Here is a 20,704-nt window from a genome sequence, read left to right as displayed (position 1 = left end):
TTGGAACCATTTTAGAGGGTGTCAAGTGGTATATCTTTGTGGCTTTGATTCGCATTTCCCTCATAATTAAAGATGCTGAGGATCTTTTCATGGGCTTATTGGTCATCCACACATCTCCTTTGGCAAAATGTCTGTTGGATTCTTTACCCACTTGTATCTGGGTTGTTTGTCTCCTTATTATGTTGTAAGAGATCTTAATATGTTCTAGATACAGTATAAGATATTTTATCAGATATATGATTCATGACTATTTTCTCCCAATCTGTATGTAGCTTGTCTTTTCATTTTCTTAATGGTAGCTTTTGAAACACAAAAGTTTCCAATTTGATGAAATTCAACCTGTCACCTTTTGGAAATTACAGATCCTGCTTTTGGTGTCCTATCTAAGCACTCTGCCTAATACAAGGTCAGGCAAATTTCCTCTACATTTCCTTCAGAAGTTTATCATTTTAGCTCTTATATTTAGGTCTATGATCCATTTCAAATTAAAATTTTGTGTATAACATAAAGGAAGGACTCAAATTAATCCTTGGATTCAAATGAATCCAAATATGGCTAAGCAGTTTCTTAACTTGCTATGTGGTGTGTTGGTTTTTTTTTTCAGATTTTTTTTCTAGAGTTTTTTTTTTTTTTTTTTTTTGGTAACTGTGGCTTTCTAAGAATTTGTCCATTCATCTAAACTGTCTAAATTTGTAGCATAAAATCAAAATCCTCTTAATTTTTGTAGGTTTAATGGTGACACCTCTGCTTTTTATCCCTAATTTTGGTAACTCATATCTTCTCTCTTGCTCCTTGTCTTCTTTTTGGAGTGGGGAGTCAGGGAAGTATAGCTGAAGTTTTGTCAATTTTGTTGATCTTCTCAAAGGACTAATTTTGGGGCTCACTGATTTCCTCTGTTGTTTTGTGTGTTCTGTTTCACTGATTTCTACTCTCAGCTTTACCATTTCCTTCCTACTAATTGCTTTGAGCTTGGTTTGCTCTGCCTTTTCTAGTTCTTAAGGTGGAAGTTTCCATTTCTAGGTTTTTTTCCATGCATGCGTCACCTCAGTTGTGTCCAACTCTTTGTGACCCCGTTGACTGTAACCTGCTAAGCTCCTCTGTCCATGGGATTCTCCAGGAGAGAATACTGGAGTGGGTGGTCATTTCCTCTTCCATGGGATCTTTCCGACCCGGGGAATGAACCCAAGTCTCTTACATCTCCGGCTCTGGCAGGCGGGTTCTTTACCACTAGCACCACCTGGAAATTCATATGCTCCACTTCGAACAGAGTCAGCCCCTCAGACAAGGACACTGCAGGGCGCGTGGTGTCCACATAGAGCTTCCTCACCTTCAGAACGCAGGCTGGGGATGACAGCGGTCCCAGAGAGACTGTCACTGACTCCCACTGTTCTGCCCCAAAGTTCATCAGTTTTTCATGAATACCTGCTCCTTAATACAGCTGGGTTCTAGAGCCATGAAATGACTATTTCTGACTACTTTGTCTCATCTTATCTATAATGTTTCATCTAATTGCCTTTGGGGAAGGATGTATCGGGCTACTAATTTCTGCCACTCCAAAGCTCTGTCTCTGAAGCTCCTTTCCTCTCCTTCACAGGAAACGAAATCTGGTTTCATCTCTCACACAATCTGTGTTTCTGGGGGGAAGGGGCATGCAGCCAGAGCTGGGTTTTAAAAATGGCTTATGTGGAAAAGTATGTTGAAAAATACTGCTCTGAGGTTATCGACTTTAAGAAAACAAAACAACAAGAAAATTGCATTTTAATGAATCATTCAACTTCTTCAATATTAATAATGGAAACGCAATGCCTCTTAGAATCTGCATTTATAATAGAGAATTTCAATGGCACTCTTATATTATCCGCTTTGTAAGAAAGGCAAAAAAAAAAAAAAAAAATCCTGATCTTGCTGCTTCTTCAGATGCTCCCAGCACTAATGGGGAGGGGGGAGAGAAAACAGGATCACAGCAGGAAAATGGGTAACAGCCAGTGTAGGAACTGGGCTCTCTGCCTACTGCACCAGTAGGAGTTTTAAGCTCATGCAGAAGTGACGTGGGCATAGACTATGCACTGTCTACAGGCTCCAGCCTAGTCCCTGCAGGAAACTGGGCCCTGGCCTCTTTCTCTTCCTTATGACATGAACTAAAGAACTACGACTGAGATCCAAGGGACCTGGGTTGAAGAGTCTGGCTCTGCTATCTTCTTCCATCTAACCCCTTGGGGTTTTCTTATTTGTAAAATGGGTGCAATGATAAAAGTCTTCCTCACAAAATTGCTGGGATGTGATCAAATTCAATGATCGTCATGGGTGGCCTTTACAAATTATTGATGAGCTATATAAATGCAGCCTCTTCATGAGGGTGAAAAAGGAGAGTGAAAAAGCTGGCCTGAAATTCAACATTACAAAAACTAAGATCATGGCACCCACTCCCATCATGTCATGGCAAATATTAATAGAAGTGGAAAAAGTGGAAGCAGTGACAGATTTTATCCTCTTGGGCTCCAAAGGCTTTCAGTTCAGTTCAGTTCAGTTCAGTTCAGTTCAGTCACTGAGTCATGTCCGACTCTTTGCGACCCCATGAATCGCAGCACGGCAGGCCTCCCTGTCCGTCACCGACTCCCGGAGTTCACTCAGACTCACGTCCATCGAGTCCGTGATGACATCCGGCCATCTCATCCTCTGTTGTCCCCTTCTCCTCCTGCCCCCAACCCCTCCCAGCATCAGAGTCTTTTCCAATGGGTCAACTCTTCACATGAGGTGGCCAAAATACTGCAGTTTCAGCTTCAGCATCATTCCCTCCAAATAAATCCCAGGACTGATCTTTAGGATGGACTGGTTGGATCTCCTTGCAGTACAAGGGACTCTCAAGAGTCTTCTCCAACACCACAGTTCAAAAGAATCAATTCTTTGGCAGTCAGCTTTCTTCACAGTCCAACTCTCACATCCATACATGACCACAGGAAAAACCATAGCCTTGACTTGCTTTTGAATATGCTATCTAGGTTGGTCATAACTTTCCTTCCAGGGAGTAAGCGTCTTTTAATTTCATGGCTGCAGTCACCATCTGCAGTGATTCTGGAGCCCAAAAAGATAAAGTCTGACACTGTTTCCATTGTTTCCCCATCTATTTGCTATGAAGTGATGGGACCAGATGCCATGATCTTCGTTTTCTGAATGTTGAGCTTTAAGCCAACTCTTTCACTCTCCACTTTCATCAAGAGGCTTTTTAGTTCCTCTTCATTTTCTGCCATAAGGGTGGTGTCATCTGCATATCTGAGCTTATTGATATTTCTCCTGGCAATCTTGATTCCAGCTTATGCTTCTTCCAGCCCAGCGTTTCTCATGATGTACTCTGCATATAAGTTAAATAAGCAGGGTGACAATATACAGCCTTGACGTACTCCTTTTCCTATTTGGAACCAGTCTGTTGTTCCATGTCGAGTTCTAACTGTTGCTTCCTGACCTGCATATAGGTTTCTCAAGAGGCAGGTCAGGTGGTCTGTATTCCCATCTCTTTCAGAATTGTTCAGTTTATTGTGATCCACACAGTCAAAGGCCTTGGCATAGTCAATAAAGCAGAAATAGATGTTTTTCTGGACCTCTCTTGCTTTTTCGATGATCCAGCGGATGTTGGAAATTTGATCTCTGTTTCTTCTGCCTTTTCTAAAACCAGCTTGAACATCTGGAAGGTCACGGTCCACGTATTGCTGAAGCCTGGCTTGGAGAATTTTGAGCATTACTTTACTAGCATGTGAGATGAGTGCAATTGTGTGGTAGTCTGAGCATTCTTTGGCATTGCCTTTCTTTGGGATTGGAATGAAAACTGACCTTTTCCAGTCCTGTGGCCACTTCTGAGTTTTCCAAATTTGCTGCTCCGTGTCCGAGGTCAGGGGTGGCGGCCAAGAGTGCCAGGCTGCGACAGTGCAGGAGCAGCCGAGAGGAGATACCCCCGCCCGAGGCCAGGGGCGGCGGCCAGGAGGAGCGACCCCACGTCCAAGGAGTGGTGGCTGCGCAGGCGCAGGAGGGCTGAGAGGAGCTATTCCACATTCAAGGTCGGGAGGGGTGGCGGTGAGGAGATACCCCTCATTCAACGTAAGGAGCAGCAGCTGTGCTTTGCTGGAGCAGCCATGAAGAGATACCCCACGTACAAGGTAAGAGAAACCCAAGTAAGATGGTAGGTGTTGCAAGAGGGCAGACAAACTGAAACCATAATCACAGAAAGTTTTAACTCAGTGAAACTAAGCCATGCCCTGTGGGGCCACCTAAGATGGCGCGGGGTAGGGGGGCATGGTGGAGAGGTCTGACACAGTGTGGTCCACTGGAGAAGGGAATGGCAAACCAAAGGCTTTACACTATAGATTATTGCTCTGTGTTCAAATCTCAATATATGGTGGGTAAGAGATTGTCTCCCTACTTCCCTACCTCAGGACACAAGAAGGCTGCAGCCCAGCAGACAACTCACACACACTCCCATTATTGACCCCTTTACTGCTCCCCTCCCAGGGATGAAGGATGAAGGCAGATGCTCAGAGAAGGACATGACTGTACTTCAGCATCTGGGGAAGTGAACCAAAGCAGGCACTGTTTTTCAAGACTCACACTTGTACCTCTTTATACAGTGGAAAGTGAGGGTCTTTCAGCCGAGTGGGCTGGGAAGGGAAGCCCACTGGGAGAGAACTATTTCTGTCAAATGATTTTTCATACCTATCCTTCACATTCACACTGAGACACCACAGTACCACTGCCATGCTTGTGAAATGATTGTTGCACCACGGCAAAGCTATACATTCACAAAGGCAAACTTTTAAGAGCAAGCGGGAGCTCTCTTTTTAATTAAAAAAGAGATTTTAAGGGTTCTTTGTATGAGGGATAGGGATTGGTTTTTTAATATTTTTAAAATGGATTGCGGTAAGTTTTTAATCCCAGGCTTTCCAATATCTAAGGAAAAATAAAGCCATTCATCTCAATATATATCAGAAACATATTATCTTTGTCAAACCTTAATAAAGAAATGCTGGAGCCTAGGCTGGATAAATAGGACAGAGTCTAAGGTGTAACCTTTCCTGATTGATATTCTAGAAAGCAGAGGAAAGAGCAGCCACCGAGAACCACAGCTTTCACAGCAGTGCCTTCGCAGGCGCCTTCTCAGAGCGGACTCAGACACCCGGATTCCAGAGAGCCTGGCTGGTGGCGGCCTGCCTGCCAGTACCACCAGCCCACCTCCAGCGCACCAGTCTGTCGGCCTTACCTCCAACCACTTTCCATCCCACCTCCTACTCAGGTCATCCTCGGGCCAAGTGAATGAAGACATCGGGACTCCTCCCTAGGGACTCAGCCCCTCCTCCAAGGGCTCCTCGCCCGTCCTCCCGCACTGGGGCTGAGCACAGGTGGGTAGTGACCACAGACAGGCTAAGGGCGGACCTTCAGGGTTACCTATTTGCCTTTCCAGGTCGGCGGCTTCATCAGGTGTGGCTCGTGGAAGAACGCCGGGGTCACTGAAGCTTGTGCGCAGCAGGGTCCCCATCACAAAGAAGAACAAAATGCCACCGACCACCGGGATGGCAGGAGTGATTTTCACTGCTAGGTACGGGCAGCTGCCAACAGGTGGGGGAAGCAGGAAGGGAGGGGAGAAAGAAAAGAAATACAATGTCAGTAATAACAGTAAGCAGTCTGTGTTTTCCAAGAATCTACAGGCTCTTTTTTTCTTTGGAGAAGCAAAATTGATTTCCATTAAAAATTCATCTGTGTTAAATATCTACATTTGAGGAGGTCTGCAGTTCTCTCTCATGGACAGTTTAACCCTCCCTTCTTAGCTAAGATAAACCTTGGCTGCTCGGAAAAACACTGGCAGAAAAATGAAAATAATCCTGCTTGTATAATTGATGTAAGATGCACAGAGTTTGCACCCTTTGTGTTGGAAACACGGCACATGAATTACGTGATTCTCCACCCAGTCCTGGAATCATATTAACACAGGAGACACTGGCTTAGAACCAGTTTTCATTAGACCCGGCCTTTCCTCCCTGGGTCAGGCAGCTCAGGGCACAGAACTCAGAGAACTGCAAGCCACCCTCAAAAGGCAAGAAAGTGTTTTTTTCAATATTTTGGACCTAATCTATCCAAAAGAGGTTAATGAGATATGGGAACATACTGGTGGACCAGTTTCCCAAAAGGACTAAAAGGATGTAGGCAGGCAGAAAGCTATGACCAACCTAGACAGCATATTAAAAAGCAGAGACATTGCTTTGCTAACAAAGGTCCATCTAGTCAAAGCTATGGTTTTTCCGGTAGTCATGTATGGAGGTGAGAGTTGGATTGTGAAGAAAGCTGAGCGCCGGAGAATTGATGCTTTTGAACTGTGGTGTTGGAGAAGACTCTTGAGAGTCCCCTGGACTGCAAGGAGATCCAACCAGTCCATCCTAAAGGAGATCAGTCCTGGATGTTCATTGGTAGGACTGATGTTGAAGCTGAAACTCCAATACTTTGGCCATCTGATTCGAAGAACTAACTCATTGGAAAAGACCCTGATGCTGGGAAAGATTGAAAATAGGAGAAGGGGATGACAGAGTATGAGATGGTTGGATGGCATCACCAACTCAATGGACATGAGTTTGGGTAAACTATAGGAGTTGGTGATGGACAAGGGAGGACTGGTGAGCTGCAGTCCATAGGGTCACAGAGTCGGACACAACTGAGCGAATGAACTGAACTGAACATGCACTTCCAGAAGAAGATGAGCTACCAACGGATAAACACGGCCCAAGTTGACTCTCAAACCCCCTTCACTGTCCCCAGTGAATGCACTGACACGCAGCAGGGTCTTGATGAGTCGGGGAGAGGTGCCCTTGCGACAGACGGACATCTATGCCAGCCGGCTCCGGGGACCCAGGAGCCAAGGCAGCTTTAAGCACTGCCCTGACCCACCGTCATTGCCCCCTCACTCTGCAGAGGTGGTGAGAGGCAGAGTGAAGACCAGCCTGGTGCCTGGAGCCCAGTGAAGGATGGGCCTCGCAGGGACCACGGTCAGTCTGTTGTCACATTTAGGGACATGGTGGGCATCAAGGAACACCTCATGGACTCACAAAGTCATAACGCCCAGAGCGCAAAGTAACACCCAGAGTGCAAAGTAAAGCCCAGAGCGCAAAGTAACGCCCAGAGTGCAAAGTGCCTCCCAGATGGTCTGCCTCACCAGGGGAGGATCCTCAGACACTCAACCCCAAACAAAGAGAGGGAGCTGGAAGAGAAAGGGTTGGAAAGCTTTGCTTAAGAGATGAGCAGGGGGCTCAGTCCTGCAGAATTGTCATCAAATGACCATCTTCCCTTCAGATATTAAATATAAAGTGACAATCATTTAATACTGCACTGAAACCTTCACACAGGACTGTGGCCCAGCTCTGGGATATGGTGCAGTGCCGTGGGCTACAGAAATAAACACCTTCTCAGGGCACGTCCATTAAAGTAAATGCGGACTCCGACATGGAGCGTCTGTGAAGAGCTGGTGATAAATATCAACTGCTGCAAGGCTATTGATTAAATCTCTGACTGTGATGTCAATCAAGTTAATAGCAAGGAACTCAGGCTCTAAAGATCATTAAAAAGCGTTTGTGTCATAAAATATGGCATTATCTTTGTTCCTCTTATTGTCATATAAAAAGCCACCTGAAGTTGTATTAAGCCTTGAAAATGTGCTGCTACTGCTGCTGCTAAGTCGCTTCAGTCGTGTCCTACTCTGTGCGACCCCATAGACGGCAGCCCACCAGGCTAGTGTACCACAATCAGAAATCAACACAGTTCAGGGAGGGGAGTTTGGGGGAGAAAGGATACATGTACATGCATGGCTGAGTCCCTTCACTGTTCACCTGAAACTACCACAAGATTATTAATTGGCTATCCGGCAATATAAAATAAAAGGATTGTTTTAGAAAAGAAATAAACACAATACGTAACTGAAGGCATAAAACTGACCCTGATACTAATACATTTTGGTTTATATAGATTAGTCAAAAACGTTTTTAGTCTAAAGAACCTACTCTAGGTGTACCTCTTTTTTTTTAATAAAATGGTTAGAAAAATGATCAGTTGTGTTGAGAGAATTTTTCTAGAATTTAAATTCAGAATTCAACAGACGAATGGCTGTTTGAATAAGGGCAGAGAACACAACAGGCCAGCTTTCTCCTCTTCTCATTATTGATGAGTTTGAATAAGAAGCAACTGGAACAGTTGTTCAGCAGCTGCAGCCGGGTCATAGCTGGACAACGTGACCTGGATGACCAGTCCACAGGATGGGATCCACCTTGAGTGTTTAGGGATGGAGTTTATTTAGCTCCATTGGCCTCTCCAAGGATGGAGACCTGGGTGCTGTCGGAACCCTCCCGTGAAGGAGATTTAGTGGATCTTCAGTGTTTTCGTTTTTCCCTTTTGGTTCTGAAATGTAACTTGGTTGACCTCAGAGGTTGCCTGCTCACAGTCGTAAAGGTATGCCTTCCCAGAGCAAGATGTCATTAACGAGTTAGTCACGTCAAAGTCAAAACGTTAAGTCGCTTTGCGACCCTGTGGACTGTAGCCTGCCAGGCTCCTCTGTCCATGGGATTTTCCAAGCCAGAATACTGGAGTGGGTTGCCATTTCCTCCTCCAGAGGCTCTTACCAACCCAGGGATCAAACCCAGGTGTCCTGCACTGAGGTAGATTTCTTACCCTGAGCCACCAGGGAAGCCCTGTTAGTGAGTAAGACATGTCCTAAATGGTTTCTCGTTGTCCCAAGTGCACTGGACGCAGGGCCACCCAGCCACGTCTCCAGGTTGATGACTCTGGAGGCCTCCCGTTGTCTCCACCTTCCCAGACAGGGGCCCGTGACCCAGCCCTGGGGTCTGGAGCACCCCCACCCCCATCTCACCTTGTTAAAGCCTCCCCAACTTTCAAGTTTCCATAAAGACCTGGTGACAAGATTTTCTTGGCTCACCCCCAAGCCAAAGAGCTGGTTTCTTTTTCTAAACTTCCCTAGTATCTTTGTTTGCTTCTCTCGATGGTACTTGTGGCTGTTTGTGGACATGCCTCATTAACCTCACTGGACTGGAAGTCCCGAGGGTGTGACTGGGCCCTGGTTACCATGTGCCCTTCATAGCACCGGGCATGACGCCTCACATAGGGTAGGTATTTGTTAAGTATTTGTTGAGTAGTTGAATGAATGGGACCTATTCACTGAATTTTACAGTAATAGAGGAAACTACAGGGAAGTCAAGTCAGCCATACCATCAAGATCACAATGTACTCTGTCCAGAACTTGCTTCTCTCTCTTCCAAGCTTGTTAGAACCTCCTTCAAACAGGTGCTAAGGATCTGTCCTATCTAGGATGCTTCTGCCCATGAGAAAAGGCAAGACTGCACCTGAGCTGAGTGTGTGCAACACTCTCTAAAGTTCTAGCAGATGAAACACCATATGTTCATAGCAGGCGCTCTCTGTATTTCAAAGGACAACGTTCGGTTACTCACTGAAGTCTTGGGCATGAGTTTGTATAAAAGGATTCAGATCCCCAAGCAAACAAGGAGATCAGGGCTACACTGACACCTTCAAGCTGCTGCTCAGAAAAAGCTGAGAGCATCTGCAGTCCTGCTGGTGAAGACTCAGGAATAAGCAGACCCAGCTCAGGAAGGTGATTGCCAAACCCCCAGGAGGAGCCAAGACCGATGGGAAAATCTCAGCCAACCCATAGCCACTGGTGCGACCTAATAGCTGAACCACTGTGAGCGGCAAAGAAAATTCTTAGCTCGAGCTCAGACAACTTGAAAATGGCCCTTCACATTTCTGAGCAACTGTGGCTGGGATCTCCAATTCTGAGAGCCATCTGTGATGAGGAAGACGCCTTCCCCCGAGGGCCTGGATCTGATACAAGACGAGGGTGCAGCTGCCAAAGATATAAACACCAAATGGAGTCCTCTCTTTCGGTCTGAAGAATTGTGACCTACATACAACCCAGAGCCGGGTGGGTAACTGGCTACAAGCATCTTTGTCTTCATAAAGCTCAATGAGAAAGTGGCAGGAGGGAAAAAAAAGAATCTGAAAGCATGCATTTTCATAACATAAAAGAAATGAGTTAATTTAGCACCAGACAAAACAAAGGCTATCATGATGAAAAGTTTGTATAATAATCCCGCTCCTGTGATATACATCAGTGAGCTGTTTGCCTTTAGATACGATGGTTAAATATCTACTACAAACTGTCAACTCACTCTACATCAGAGGTAAAGAAGGGTCCTTCCAGGTGATAACTAGACCATACAGCACTGGAAAAAGGTTACAGGGAGTTTTTTCAGTTCTAATAGCAATCTTCTAAAATCTTTAAGAAAAAGAATTATTTGTATTTTGATGTCTATACATGAAGGATAGAGCCATTTTCTAGGTGCTATATTATCAGAGACTATGCAATTAATGTATTTCCTAGTGGTTCAGATGGTAAAGAATCTGCCTGCAATGCAGGAGACCTGGGTTTGATCTCTGGGTAGGGAAGAGGCCCTAGAAAAGGGCATGGCAACCCACTCCAGTATTCTTGCCTGAAGAATCCCATAGATAGAGGAGCCTGGAGGCCTACAATCCATAGGGTCACGGAGAGTTCAACATGACTGAAGCTACTTAGCACACATGACAAAATTATTTTACCACCAGATTCTGACCTTTCCAGAATCAATACTCTCATTAATTCTATATTTCTATTTAGAGAATGGCTCTCAGGTTAGAATTTACTGGTGGTTAAAATTGATACTTTGTGTTACAATCCTGGAACTAAACTAATGTCTTAAACATTTCACATAGAAAATCTGGAGTTCATTATTGGGTGTTTAGGGCTCTCTGTTTCCTCACAGGACATTCTTTGGGAGATTAGCTTTACTTGAAAACAAAAATAAAACAAAATGAAACAATATTAACAAGATGTAACAGAGACATTAAGATCATGTGGCCTTTGGAAAATCTTTTGCAATTGATAATAGACCTAGAATCTACTTGTCAATGTGAATGGCCCTTTGAAATATAGGAAGGTAAGCAGAAAGACACAATGAACATGTAATATTAATAATATTACATAACAATAACAACAAAAAAGTAGAGAATTTTTTCCCATAGCAAAACAATTTGAGTCATCTTTTAATATTTTGCTGGCAAATGGATACACATACAAAAAAAAATTCCCGTTAACTGTAGCTCATGACCCCCCTACATTTGACATTTTTGTTCTGTCCTGTACATATGAAAGCATAAACACAAGAATAACTATTCTTGCCTCTTGAGAAATCTGTATGCAGGTCAGGAAGCAACGGTGAGAACTGGACATGGAACAACAGACTGGTTCCAAATAGGAAAAGGCTGTATATTGTCACCCTGCTTATTTAACTTCTATGCAGAGTACCTCATGAGAAATGCTGGGCTGGAAGAAACACAAGCTGGAATCAAGATTGCCGGGAGAAATATCAATAAGCTCAGATATGCAGATGACACCACCCTTATGGCAGAAAGTGAGGAGGAACTAAAAACCTCTTGATGAAAGTGAAAGAGGAGAGTGAAAAAGTTGGCTTAAAGCTCAGCATTCAGAAAACGAAGATCATGGCATCTGGTCCCATCACTTCATAGCAAATAGATGGGGAAACAGTGGAAACAGTGTCAGACTTTATTTTAGGGGGCTAGAAAATCACTGCAGATGGTGACTGCAGCCATGAAATTAAAAGATGCTTACTCCTTGGAAGGAAAGTTATGACCAACCTAGGTAGTATATTCAAAAGCAGAGACATTACTTTGCCAACAAAATCCTTCTAGTCAAGGCTATGGTTTTTCCAGTGGTCATGTATGAATGTGAGAGTTGGACTGTGAAGAAAGCTGAGCACTGAAGAATTGATGCTTTTGAACTGTGGTGTTGGAGAAGACTCTTGAGAGTCCCTTGGTCTGCAAGGAGATCCAACCAGTCCATCCTGAAGGAGATCAGTCCTGGGTGTGCATTGGAAGTACTGATGCTGAAGCTGAAACTCCAGTCCTTTGGCCACCTCATGCAAAGAGCTGACTCATTGGAAAAGACCCTGATGCTGGGAGGGATTGGGGGCAGGAGGAGAAGGGGACGACAGAAGATGAGATGGTTGGACGGCATCACCGACTCAATGGACATGAGTCTGAGTGAACTCCAGGAGTTGGTGATGGACAGGGAGGCCTGGCGGGCTGCGATTCGTGGGGTCACAAAGAGTCCGACACAACTGAGCGACTGAACTGAACTGAACTGAACTGATACGCAGAAATGAGGCACACAATTAAAACTGATACCAAGGAGGGCGTGGCCTTGCTTTATTGATGTTGCATTCTCATGAAGGAAGTCTCCATATTTTAGAAATCACAAAGTTCAGCGATTATTTTAAATGTCAGACTTTAGATTGCAATGCATTTCAGTAATAAATAGCTAAGGCAAGTGATCACAAAATGAAATAATCTGAGCCAGTGACTCACATGTCTAAAGTAATAACAGAGCAGCATTATGAGGGTGGTAATAAAAACGATCTTTCTCCCTTTCGTATGAGTCATTCTAAAATAAATGTTATTTTTCATTTATAGGCAGGGACATAAACACCATTACTTTTATAATTTGTTCCTTAATCACGTATTTAGAAATAAATGTAGCACTACAGGGCAAAGATAAGCACATTAGTTGGAAACAAATAGAGAAAAGAAGTGGTCTCAGAAATAACATCCATTCACACCCTAGAATGGAAAAAAAGAGATGATTTTATACAGTGCAAAAGATCCTGATGCTGGGAAAGACTGAAGTCAAAAGGAGAAGGGGATGGCCAAGGACGAGACGGTTAGATAGCATCCCTGACTCAATGGACAGGAGTTTGAGCAAACTCCGGGAGATAGTGGAGGACAGAGGAGTCTGGCGTGCTGCAGTCCACGGGGTCGAAAGAGTCGGTTGAGACTGAAAACAACAACCCCCTTCAAGACACCCCACGGCTGCACCCATTGTTTGAAGCCCTTTCTCACCAGCTGCACGTAGTGATGAATCTACCAATGCTATACGAAGGAGGGAGTTGAAATAAATGGACGCGGGACCAAGGGAAAAAACAGAAACCAAAGAGATTGGAAGGGAAAGCTTAAACCCCGAGAGGAAGAATGGGGAGAGGAGAACTCCAGGCAGAAATGCGAGGATGACTCCCGGTGTCATCAGAGACTCGTGGACCATCTCTGTGTTAGGCTGCGGCTCCCTCCTCATCAGAAGCAGCAGTTTCCAGGCTCATTAAGGGAAGAGGTGGTAAAGCTCTCTCTCCCGAGGAGAGGACAGTCACTAAGGACTCTGCTTTCTCCCCAGGCCTCCCGGCCACATGTGGTTCCAACAGGCAAGGTTCTGTACAGCACAGTCTCGCCTGAAGCCTGTGGAGCGCCCGTGTGACAAAAGCAGTGTCATTATTCTTAATTCAGGGCCTCGCAGACCACCCAGACAGGTCTATTTATAGACACAGAACCCGAGGGAGCCTTAGTTTAAAAATACAGGCTTCAAATCCCAGTGTGTAAACAGCCCCCTTTCCCCGTCTACTATTGAGAATGTACAAGGGATGGTTAGGGGAAATTGTGGCGTTTCCAACTTTTTTGGTTAAATGATTTTGCATTTGATTCAAAATTCCGGGGAGCCAAAGGCTTCTGTGTGGATCACGGAGAAGAAAGTCAGTATCTCTCTGTCCCCAAACTGGTTCTTTAATGACCTAACGGGGTTGCCTAGGCATGGCAACCATACATCCATTGGAGTCCTCACTCACACGGCTGTTGGTGTCATTTTCAGAGGGAGTATGTCCACAGTAACGCCATCATCTTGTTTTCGGTGCCTCCCAGAACCCATAAGAAATCAGCAGGTCAGGAACTTCCCTGGAATCTGCTTGCCGATTCAGGGGACACAGGTTCAACACTTTTCCCCGTGGAAAACAAGGTCATACTTTAGGGTATATTCTTCCAGTTATGAATAAAAATGTATGCTTGAAACAAACACAGGATCGTCCCGAGTCTACTTCCTATTATCCTGTGTTTTCAGTTCATTCAACAGATACTTATTCAGAGACTGTGTGGTGGAGCCAGCTCCAGGCACCCATAGGTTACATCTTTGGGCTTTCTCTAGTTGCGGCGAGGGGGGCCACTCTCTAGCTGCGGTGTGCGGGTTCCTCACTGCAGTGGTTTCTCTTGTGGCCAAGAAATTTATATTTCTTAATCAAACAGGGCTTGTTTTTGCAGTGGAAAAATGTATGATTAAAAGCAAGTGTATAGGGCTTCCCTAGTGGCTCAGTGGTTAAAAAAAAAAAAAAATCTACCTGCCAATGCGGAGACACGGGTTCGATCCCCGATCCAAGAAGATCCCACATGCTGTGAAGCTACTAAGCCGTGTGCATCACAACTATTGAGCCTGTGCTCGAGAGCCCGGGAGCCGCGACTACTGAGCCCACGTGCTGCAACTACTGAAGCCCGTGGCCCTAGGAGCCTGTGCTCCACAATAAGAGAAGCTACTGCAATGGGAAGCCTGAGCATCGCAACAGAGAGCAGCCCCCGCTCACCCCAACTGGAGAAAAATTCTTGTAGCAATGAAGACCCAGGGCTACCAAAAAAAAATTTTTTTAATGTAAGTGTATAAATACTCATGGAACTGAAAAAGAAGGGGAGGTTTAACAAAATATTAAAATCTACCTGTGATTTTAAAAAACCAATGATCAATAGAAAAGATGCTCGACAATAAGGCATGGTCTAGGTTAGATCAAAGCCTCAAAAGGCTAAAGTCCTTGATTTCTGCAGGTTGCCTCTTGTCAGATTGGCGTGTTGTGAGGTATGGGGTATCATACATTCAAGAACAGGAAACTCAAGTTATCTCCCATCTCAGCGCTAGTCTGTAGGCAGTTTCTTACAGGAGTGTGACTGCGAAGTTCTTCCACCATCCTTGTAGATTTCTACCTTACACTGCATATTTACAGATGAAAGGAAGAGACACTGCACCCTGGTGTTCCTATGTCGCAGGAACAAGAAGAAAAATGACCTCAGAGACGCAGTTGAGAGAAGCCTGAGAGGCAGGAACACAGGCGTCAGTCACAGGTGCCCAGCAAACCCTCTGCAGATCCAGAGCTTCAGACTCAGCGAAGGCTTTTCCTTTTCTCTTTCCTTGGGTCGGGGTGGGTCCAAGGGGAGCAGGAAGCGGAAGGGGGCCTTGGGGAAGGAGAGGGAATGAAAAGCTATGCAAATTCAACCCCTGAACACCCAGTGTTCTTGGAGTTGCATCCAAAGGCTGGATATCTCAGTTATAAGCATTGTTGGGGAACGGATAATTCAACATAGGAACATTTTCAACTAACTTCAAACTAGTTTAATCATCATGTGTTCAAGGAAACCTATGTGGGATGAAGAAGCCCTGTCCTCTTTTGAGACTGCACGGTGAACATCAGAGAGCCTTCTCCTCCTGTCCTGAGACCCTTGGGGCATCAGGCACTCTCCTGGGATGTGACCCAGGGATGCCTCGGGTGCGATGCTGCGGGACCACTCGGCGTATCATTGCAGTTTGTGCAGCCTGTTTTCTCCTCCCTCATACTAGCAGGGAATAGCCCTGCTACTCCCAGGGCTTCAGCTCTGAGGAGCTCCACCCCTAGAGCATCGGTCGCCCTCCCAAGTTTGGTAAAGCAGAGAACAAGGTTTTATGCATTTCTGAGGCCTCTGCCATGACCGTCACACTGGGCCAAGTCCTCTCCCTCCAGCGTCCAGAAGTTACTGCCGTGGAAAATGGTCTTGGGTGTTATAAAGTAGTACTAAGTCAGAATACGTTGGCCTTTGTGTGAGTTTTGGAAAGTTTCTACAAAGATGTGTGTGTGCTATGTTGCTTCAGTCGTGCCCGACTCTTGGTGACTCCATGGACGCTGGCCCTGCAGGCTCCTCTGTCCACGGGATTCTCCAGGCAAGAATTCTAGAGTGGGTTGCCATGTCCTCCTCCAGGGGATCTTCCAGACCCAGAGACTGAACCCATGTCTCTAATGCCTCCTGCATTAGCAGACAGATTCTTTACCACTAGCGCCACTGGGGAAGCTATCTACAAAGACAGAGAGTGTTGATGTTTGGCAGAAGTGTTGATGTTTGGCAGAAACCAACATAATTCTGTAAAGCAATTATCCTTCAGTTAAAAAACAAATTAATTTTTTTAAAAGATAGAAAGCAAGAACCACGGATACAGTGGGTATCCCATGTCCCTGAGCGTTATTCGCTCCTTTACTCAGTCACTTCACACACTTTTATTGAGGACCCGCTACACGCCAACACTCTGGACTGAATGCCAGGAATGGACGCAGATCAAGGCCAGAGCCCTGATCTCAAGCTGCTCACTCTCCAGTAAGACAGACAGACCCCAAGTGAGTCAACTACAAACAAAACAGCAAGTTAGGTGAGAGATAACAGAGCACACTGAGGGAAAGTGAAGGGGACCAGTGCAGTGGGCCTGGATGGACTCGGAGAAGGTTTCTGCATGGGGTGTTGATGGCTAAGTAGGAATTAGATCGCCAAATAGGAAGGACATCAACAAGGACATGGAGCCCCCAAACCCGTCACTGTGTATATAGTTTCCAGGCCTTCCATGGGTTTCCCTAGTGGCTCAGCTTTAAAGGAGCCACCCCGCAATACAGGAGGTACAAGAAACACAGGTTCAAACTCCGGGTTGGTAGGATTCCCAGGAGCAGGAAATGGCAACCCACTCCAGCCTGAAAGATTCCATGCACAGAGGAGCCTGCTGGGCTATAGTCCATGGGGTCGCAAAGAGTCAGGCACGACCAAGCACGAAGCAACTACGTTGAAAATGGCTGACTGACATGGGGTGAGATGAAGCCTTCTCAGACCTGCCCAGATTGGACCCCATTACAGGGGCAACCTCTCAGGAGGGGTCTTTGCAGGTTGTTTAGCCACTGCCGTATCCCCAGCCCCCAGACACTTGTTGCTGCAGAGTAGCCACTCTGCAAACATTTGCTGAGTTGAATTTGATATAATCATCAGAGCAGACCTGAGAGACCTGGATCCATGCTGTGGGTGGTGAACTGCAAGGCAATCTGTAGCAAAGATTGCTGTGCGGTTGAAAAGTTAAAGAAATCTTCCATGGAGCCGAGCAGGCACTCATTTCCGTGTGCTCCCACTCCTCCTCTGCTAAAGCTCTCTTCACCCAGATGTCATGGTTAATTTCCCCCCATCACCAGAACAGAAAGAGGGCACCTTCCTCCTTTTGCAAAGGAAGGTGAATTACCAAGTAAATCTTCCTTTTTAATATTTTCCTAAGGTTGCAGAGGAACCAAAGAGTGGTTTTTAACATACCCATCATCACAAACCTCTTAGAAGCAGATAATAGAGGATAAATACAGGTTAGAAGCAGCCAACCATTTAGACAGAGATGTGTGTGAGTTTGGATGGTTAAGCTATTTCACTCGTAAACTCAAAAAACAATGTCATTTTCAATGGCAGAGAAACCATAATTTGAAAAATAGTACGTAATACTTCTATAAAATGGAACTACGGTTCTTTTGAGTGGAGAAGCAAAATGCTGCATATGTGTTTAAGAAAAAAAGCCCCACCACCACCACCGCCCCGCCCCCCCCACCGAAGAAGAGAAATGAACACAAAATAAGGTGAACATATTAACAAGCCCATGAACATTTTGACACCAAGCTGGGGGCCATGAGGCAGAGACAGCTTTAGGTGCCTATGTTTAGTAGGATAGAGAGCAATGTGGAATTCACTGGGTTTTTGCTATTGGGGGCTGCGGATTTAATCTTCCCCTGGTCTAAAGGGGCAACACTTCGTGTTCATTGACAGACAAGGCCTGTTTCCACCACCAAAATGCTGCCTGCAGTATTGACTATGCTCCTTTGTAAAGAGAATGCTTTTGCACTAGAAGAAAAAAAAACAAATGCATGTCTCTTCACCAGTGGTGGGGAGGACTCCCACCATGTAATTATCCAGCCCATCAGAAGACAAGGTCAGAACAGACTGATAAAGTCGGAAGGTCTGCTCTTGCTAGACACACAGACGTGGTTGCACAGCTTTTACAGTAACAAGCAGCAGGACAGGGAGACTGCAGGGAGAGGATGAAAATTTACCTTTTTTGATCAAGTATCTACACTTCAAACCTTTTTTGATCAAGTATCTACACTTCAAACAGCTTCACTTTAAATTTCGTGTACACTCTACAAAAAAGACTCTGACCTTGGTATTACTGAGACCATTTTACAGATGAGGAAACTAAGCCCTAAGAGCATCACTAATGTTACCAAGGCCGTCCAGCTAGGAGCATCCCAGGTGGTGCAGTGGTAAAGAGTCCGCCTGCCAATGGAGGAGACACAGGTTTGATCCCTGGGTCAGGAAGATCCCCTGGAGAAGGGAATAGCAACCCACGCCAATATTCTTGCCTGGAGAATTCCATGGTCAGAGGATCCTGGCAGGCTACAGTCCATGGGGTCGCAAAATAGTTGGACACTACTGAGTGCGCACACACACACACACACACACACACACACATACACACAACTGAAGTTTCAGAACCAGCATTCAAATCAGATGTTGCTGTCTTTAAATCCTGTGCATGACAACCCATCATCTCAATTAACCCCCAATGAGGTCTGTATCTCTGATTTGTACCCTCCACATTTTCTTGGTAGTGAAAGTGTTAAGTCACTCAGTCACGTCCGACTCTTTGCAAGCTCATAGACTGTAACCTACCAGGCTCTTCTGTCCATGAGATTCTCCAGCCAAGAATTCTGGAGTGGGTTGCCGTTCTCTTCTCCAGGGCATCTTCCTAACCCAGGGACTGAACTCAGGTCTCCTGCATTGCAGGTGGATTCTTTACCATCTAAGCCATAAGGGAATACAGTTTTTAAAAGATTCCACCTTTTTATAATGATCTCAGTTGCCCTCATTCTATAAAATTAAGATGCCTAGAAAACCTGAAACTTGATTCAGCTGGAAGGTGCCCTGCCCAGTTTGGGGTGAATGGAGGCTCAGGAGTCATGGGCAACGGTACCTGTCTGTGATGGATTGTCACCAGATGGGCAGGAAAGGAAACGATTCGCTGTCCTGCCAAAAAGATAGCTAAGCACAGGATCCTGGCTGCTGTGAGCAGAGGATGGAGCCCCAACACGTGGGGCGTGAGCAGTGGGAAGTGGCCACTCCATCCAAGGAAAGGTGTGGGCGGCTGAGAGGGGTGTGGGACCAGGTCCACGCACGTGCAGGACACAAGGGCAGGGGCCAGAGCCCACCTGTTGGTTTCTGCGCTTCTAGGCACTCACAGGTCCCTACATGGCTCAGGACACTCCCTGAGCTTCAGTGAAATGAATGGGGGACTAACACCTTAGCGCCCCAAGGTCAAGAACCTGGGCTCTGCTTCCCGATTCCAGTTGCTAAATAACCAGCTCCATAGTTTCTACACAGACCAGAGCTTGTGTTCCCGGAGTCCCTGTTAATCAAGCTTTGACCGCAAATGCTTAAGACTGTTCTGGCTATTTCAAAATACCCTATGCCACACAGAGATAGTACTAGTTAGTTTTGCTTCAGTATTATGTAAAATTGTGGATTTTGCATGGATATAATGGATATATCCATTATATATAATGGGGGGGTAGATTCTGACAGTTATAATGCTAAATTTTCATTTATGAAAAAAAGAGAATCTTCCTAAAATTGCCAGGTTATGCTCAAGAAGTAACTTGCTTCCTGTGAGAAGAGGGTGGTGTGCAGAAAGCCCAAAGCCCCCCACTTACAAGAAGCCCAGTGCGGAACTGAACATACTGTAACACACACTCCTGTCAAGACAGTGAGACAGAGGACCTCAGAAGATACAGGTGCCAGGTAACACCTGGAAGTCTGCCTACTACTAAGTCCCATGATACTCTCTTTCTGAAACTCTTGGAACTCACTAGAAAAAAAGACAAGCAGAAAAATACCATGTTGCTGTTGGCCAGCTAATGCCTCAACCGCCATCTAACTGTGCCTTTCCAATGACACTCTTTTGGGGTTAGACTTTCATGTTGTCTCTTGTTTTCTTTTAAGCCACGCACTTCTGAGATAAAAATCTTTTCAGTTCATTTTAAAATAGAACAGGTTCCTGAGGACTGCCCAGGGGCAAACATGGCTATTAGATAAGTTTTTAAAAGAGGGGGTCAAAAGGCAGAATGAAGTTCATTAGTTCTGGGGGAAATCGTGGAGACAACCTTAAGGGAGACGGCGGAGACACATCTGGGAAAAAAGTATTTAATAAAAGAGTCCCTAACAGGAATTCAGGCAAAGGAAACCATGCCTGGCTCTCCTGATGGAATTTTTGGAGGATGTTTACTGTCATGAACGGTACAATAAATTAAGTGACGGCGGCCGCATTCCTTGAGTTCTTTTTTTTTGCGCCCAGCAGATGGCAAAGCTGGAGGGTCAACCGGGGAGCTGGAGAGTGAGACAAGGGGGAGGGGAGAAGATCAGACGCCAACATCTCCCACTGGACCAGGTCTTCATCATCCAGACTTTGGGCCCTACATCGTCCAGGGGGGTTAAACTTGTCAGTAGAATTAGCAGAGCCCAAAAGAACTGTCAGGTTCTGGGGATGGTCTTCTAGATTTCCAGAGACACCCGCCTGACAGTGCTGTCTGCACGTGACTGCCAAATAGAAGGCCATAGCTTCACATCTTAAGTGCCCCTGAGACTTTAT

The 20,704-nt window shown here is 45.5% G+C and overlaps 1 protein-coding gene across 8 annotated transcripts in view; it reads right to left on the bottom strand.

The window, feature by feature from the left end:
- ZDHHC14 (zinc finger DHHC-type palmitoyltransferase 14) overlaps positions 1-20,704 on the bottom strand; it is a 289,043-nt gene that overhangs the window by 113,567 nt on the left and 154,772 nt on the right. For 4 of the 8 annotated variants that reach the window (XM_027972616.2, XM_027972618.2, XM_027972619.2 and 1 more), the window contains exon 2: positions 5,419-5,591. In XM_027972616.2, coding sequence (XP_027828417.1) covers positions 5,419-5,591 — 173 coding nt within the window. The remainder of the gene's footprint in view (positions 1-5,418; positions 5,592-20,704) is intronic. The other 4 variants (XM_027972617.2, XM_004011429.5, XM_042253668.1 and 1 more) reach the window with 1 other exon arrangement.

The sequence above is a fragment of the Ovis aries genome, chromosome 8 (assembly GCF_016772045.2).
Source record: "Ovis aries strain OAR_USU_Benz2616 breed Rambouillet chromosome 8, ARS-UI_Ramb_v3.0, whole genome shotgun sequence".
Taxonomy (NCBI): Eukaryota; Metazoa; Chordata; class Mammalia; order Artiodactyla; family Bovidae; genus Ovis; species Ovis aries.
The sequence above is the reverse complement of the archived record's forward strand: the minus strand, read 5'-3'. Positions and strand labels throughout refer to the sequence as shown.